The sequence below is a fragment of the Apaloderma vittatum genome, unplaced genomic scaffold (genome assembly GCF_000703405.1).
Source record: "Apaloderma vittatum isolate BGI_N311 unplaced genomic scaffold, ASM70340v1 Scaffold39006, whole genome shotgun sequence".
Lineage (NCBI taxonomy): Eukaryota > Metazoa > Chordata > Aves > Trogoniformes > Trogonidae > Apaloderma > Apaloderma vittatum.
The window spans coordinates 1-4,703 of record NW_009721876.1 but is presented as its reverse complement, the minus strand read 5'-3'; the positions used below and the strand labels follow the sequence as shown (position 1 = coordinate 4,703).

Genomic DNA, 4,703 nt, shown 5'->3' with positions numbered 1-4,703 from the left:
TCGCCCTGGCCTTCCGAACGGCCCGGGCCAGCGCGCACAGGAGGTGTGAGTGCGTAGTGCCCACAAGTTGCGGAGTTGAAAAAAAGCATCATCTGACAGAGCTGCCCTTGTCCGTCTGGATGAGTGGTGCCGTGACAGGCAGCTGTTAAGATTTAGGGAAGGCCAAAGGTATCTTGGATTACAAACCTGTCACCTGTTCCTGAGGCAGGTGTAATGGTTTGTTGGAGATACCTGGGCAGTACGAGCTCCCTGTATCTGCAAGTCCCGAACGCATTATGAACAAAGGCAATGTAAACCACAGCACAAAGCAAAGACTAGTCAGTCAGGTGTCCTAGCTTCTAAGAACAGTGAGCTTTGCGTTTGAAAGAATGGGCTCATTGCTTGTAGTAGATCTGTCAATCACTGTGTCTTTGTCAGGGAGGGAAGAGGCTTAAACCTTATTTGACATCCAGTTTGTAAGGATATCTTACCTGGGGGTGGGAATAAAAATACATAAAATTGCTTTTTTATGTACTGGCATAGTTTATGTGGGTAGATGATAGTCATATGTTCGAGTTACAAGCATCTCTCAAACTACTTTTCTTTATGCAGCCAAGATGAAGTTCAATCCATTTGTAACCTCAGACCGCAGCAAGAACCGCAAACGGCACTTCAATGCGCCTTCTCACATTCGAAGGAAAATAATGTCCTCCCCACTCTCCAAGGAGTTGCGGCAGAAATACAATGTCCGCTCTATGCCCATTCGAAAGGATGACGAAGTCCAGGTAGCTGTGCTGTCTTTGCTGTCACATGTCAGCTTCTGTGTTTCCGTTTTCATGTGTAACTTGTGCCACAGGGAAGGGCTGGATAAATTCAGACTGACGAGTCCTGCAGAAATAATACAAGTTAACGTGGCTTGTTGAGTGTTTCTTGAGATCAGTGAGAAGAACGACAGAAGGAATACAAGTGTGCTGGCAGCTTTGCTACACTTTTGTGACGTGCATTGGTTGTCACACTGTATTAAAGGCTTTTAACAACAAGGCACAAAACAAAGAATTGTTTCTTTTTTATTTTTATAGACTGTTTGCTACCTGTGATATTTGAAAGATCAGTTTAGCATTGAATCCAAGTTAAGTGGCTTTTTTATGTAAAATACCATGATAAGTGAAACACTAACATGAAAAATTCTTGAACGTGACTCATAGCCTTCTGATGAAAAAGATACGGAGTTCATTCAATAGGGCTTACTGCGGGGAAAATGAAGGAAAAGTACAGTTCTGATCCATCTTTTTCCATTTTAGTGATGGCTGAAATTGTGCAGTGGTTGATGCCTGTGTAGCATGTAGTTGGGATTGCAGCCTGTGCAGTTCTGGTTTTCTGTTGGGATAATCAGATAGTGTTCCTTAAGATCTTGTAATGGTTTAAGGGGTGGTTTTGTTGTTTTAAAGGGTGGTAATTATTTAAGTGTGGGACAGTTTACCTTCTTACATTTGTGTTTAGGTTGTCCGAGGACACTACAAGGGACAGCAGATCGGCAAGGTGGTCCAGGTGTACAGAAAAAAATATGTCATCTACATTGAACGTGTTCAGCGTGAGAAGGCGAACGGCACAACTGTCCATGTGGGGATCCATCCCAGCAAGGTATGGTGGGTGAAGTGAGCTGTGACGTGCATGAGGAGACCTTTTGGGGAAATGAAGACACTGCTAGTAGCATGAGTATGTCCTTGTTGTGTAATGGATTGAGATACTACAGCATTAGGGGGTAATAAAGAAGTGTTACGGTAGCATGATAGTAGAGAAGTGGCAGTTGAAACCAAGAACTCCTCGATGTTTGTAGGGCTTGTTTGGTGGAGAAGCTGCTAGAGACTTTAGAGGGTTGCTAAAATAGTTTTTTTAAGAGCTTAGTGTTTTTAAAGCACAAAATAGATTCTTTAGAACAATCCTTCCTCTTTTCTGTTCGGCGGTACTGGGTAAGGACGTATTGGAGATGTTTAGATAGATGATCAGAATCATGACATGTTTTTTGTGTGCTTATTGGGAACTAAGCTCTTCTGAATCTAGTTTTAGCCTGAAGTGATTTACAGTGTTTAGAGTTTGTGAAAACTAAGCAGCGCTTGTTTAGATCATAATAGGAAAACATTTCAGACTAAACAGAACAACTAGCCAAAACCTGGTTTGAAGCAGTCTGCTTTGGCCTTGCCATGTGGGCATGCATACTGAAGTGTTGGCGGAAGAAATCCAGTTGTAACAGGTTTTCTGGTCTAAATGGTTGGTATATTCAGCACAGGGAGAGTAGAATTATTCCAAAACAACATAATTACTTGTGTGCAGGAATAACATTGGCCGGACAAGGTGACATTGCAATGGAGCCAGCATACTAAGTGCTTGTCTGCTGAATAGCAGCAGGAGAAATTGAATTTTGTGCTGGTTCCTTGTCTGTGAAACTTTTCTCTAACTGAGAATTGGGCCTTGGTAAAGCTTTTTGTAAAGATTCTGATTATTAACACAAAAGGAACAGGAGAATGTTTAGTTTGTTGCAAACTTTGCAATGGAGTGGATGAAGAGTTTCTGCCTTTCCCTAGGTAAAGAGGCAGGAATTAATTGTAATTAAGAGACATGTAAATACACAGTGAACCTGAAGAGGAGCGTGCAGCCCTGTTGCAGCCTATATGGTTTTTCTAGGATTTGATTGTCACTTGTGTTTCTAAAGCACTCCTTTCAATAACATCAACATATTTAGTTCTTTCCTAGTTTGAGGGAGTACAAAGAGCTCTGGAGGGTGATTAAGAGCTGAAAAGCAAAGCTTCAGTTTGGTCCTACTTTGTTAGAAATGTCATTAAGACTGTGGCAGCAAATGGTCTGCAAAATTTGCATTCTATGTGTCCATGTTGGTAATCCTTGATATTTTAGGTAGCGTTACTTAAAACATGGATAAAGTAAAATAATGATCTGTTATTTGCCTTTGTGGTGGTGGGAAGAAGAGTCAGCTGTGTGCTCTGTTTGAGATGGGTTTAGTGTCCATCATGTTTGAGCAGCATAACAGAAATTACATAATAATTAGAAAATAATAATTACTTCAAGGTAGTAATTTTGTTATGTGGATGGATAGCAATTTGGCTGATACTCAGTTTGTCCAAATGTTGTGGCTGTGCATTGAGAAAGCTGTCCATATGTTCTGATTTCTGGATGTAGCCAGAAGAGTTAATGTAGCTCAGTGTTTTGAAACACAGAAGGCAATTCAGTACCTCTGTTCTGCTCAGACCAAATTAGATCGTCTGTGAGAATAAAACCTGGGTGATTTGGTGCAGTCTGTGAGCAGTGACTTGTTACCACTGTTGTGTCAGGTTGTTGTACTGTGAAGAGACACTAAATTCTTTGTCCTTTTTCTAGGTGGTGATCACTAGGCTAAAACTGGACAAAGATCGCAAAAAGATCTTGGAGCGCAAAGCCAAATCTCGCCAGGTTGGCAAGGAGAAGGGCAAATACAAGGAAGAAACAATCGAAAAGATGCAAGAATAAATGATTCCCTATTTGACACCATTAAAGAACTGCTAAAATTAAAACTATTGTTGTGTCTTCTCCTTTAGAAAGTCTTGATAATGGCCTGTCTGGTTAACATTTAAATACTCGTTTTCATGTTTTCTTGTTGGCTATGTAAAATGTACTTCCACTAAATTAAAAAGCTTTTTATACCCTTTTTTAATTTTAAGGAAACTAAAAACTTCTTCCCCATAAAGAAATAGAATCATAGAAACATTCAGGTTGGAAAAGACCCTTGGGATTGATGTTTTAACCAGCGTTAGAAAGAGTAGTGCAATCCTGAAAACATGCATCCAACAGCCGTTGTACTTCTGTCTCTAGCGCTTCTTCAGAAGTGTTCATGATTCTAAATGGAAGATGTTAATTCTGTGCACCATGTGTATTTAACATTTCGTCAGACATTTGAAGTAAGCTATTTCTGACCAAAGATCTCTTTCTAGAATCCCCTTAACTGATGTTTTTTTCAACCGTGTTATGTATTTGACAGTAGAGGATGATATTTTATGGGTTCACTAGGCATGCTGTGGCTGAGCACAGCACTGACTTTTTGTGGTGTCTTGGGGCCTTTGCATTAGCGCTGGGGCTTGAGGACAGCGAGCACCTCAGCAGTGCTTGGGGGGTAGAGCTGTCTGGTTTGAGAAGGGTAGGAATGAAGGTGATCGCAGTGATGCTGCTAATATTGTTTTGGATAAACTTGTGTAAGAGGAAGCCAATTTTTTAGTGCTTTATATATATATAAAACAGCAATTAAGTAGATTTCCTGGTTCAGTGAGTGGCTTTTGGATTATCTTTTCTGTAAGAGGAAACCAGGTTTTTTGTGCTTTTTATATATACATATGTTTTATAACAGCCCTGCAATTCAGTAGATTTCCTGGCTGAGCGAGTGGCCTCTGGTTGCTGATCCAGGGGGAAAGAAGTTCAGCTCCTTCCTGAACACCCCAATCCGAAAACGGGATGCTGAGCATTGAGAAAAATGACATTTGCACCGCTGGAGTAATGTATAGGCATCGATACGACGGTTGCCGTACAAGGCGGACGTTGAATGTCGCTTCTTTCACGTCCGTTCAGAGGTTTTATCTCTCGCCGTCCGTGCGCGCACACGTGCCGGTAAATACGGTTTCTCTTTGCCGCGAGTCGCTGTGCTGTGCGAGTCCTCGGGCCTCGCTGCGCCTCTTTGCCTTCTC

At 41.4% G+C, this 4,703-nt stretch overlaps 1 protein-coding gene across 1 annotated transcript; it reads left to right on the top strand.

Moving 5' to 3' along the window:
• The first annotated feature begins 584 nt into the window (after positions 1-584).
• On the top strand, positions 585-3,542 carry LOC104268558 (60S ribosomal protein L26). The gene is made up of 3 exons (XM_009871556.1): positions 585-764; positions 1,480-1,620; positions 3,370-3,542. Exons 1-3 carry the CDS (start codon positions 597-599, stop codon positions 3,496-3,498), a joined length of 438 nt encoding a protein of 145 aa, XP_009869858.1. The 5' UTR covers positions 585-596; the 3' UTR covers positions 3,499-3,542.
• Positions 3,543-4,703: the final 1,161 nt, after the last annotated feature.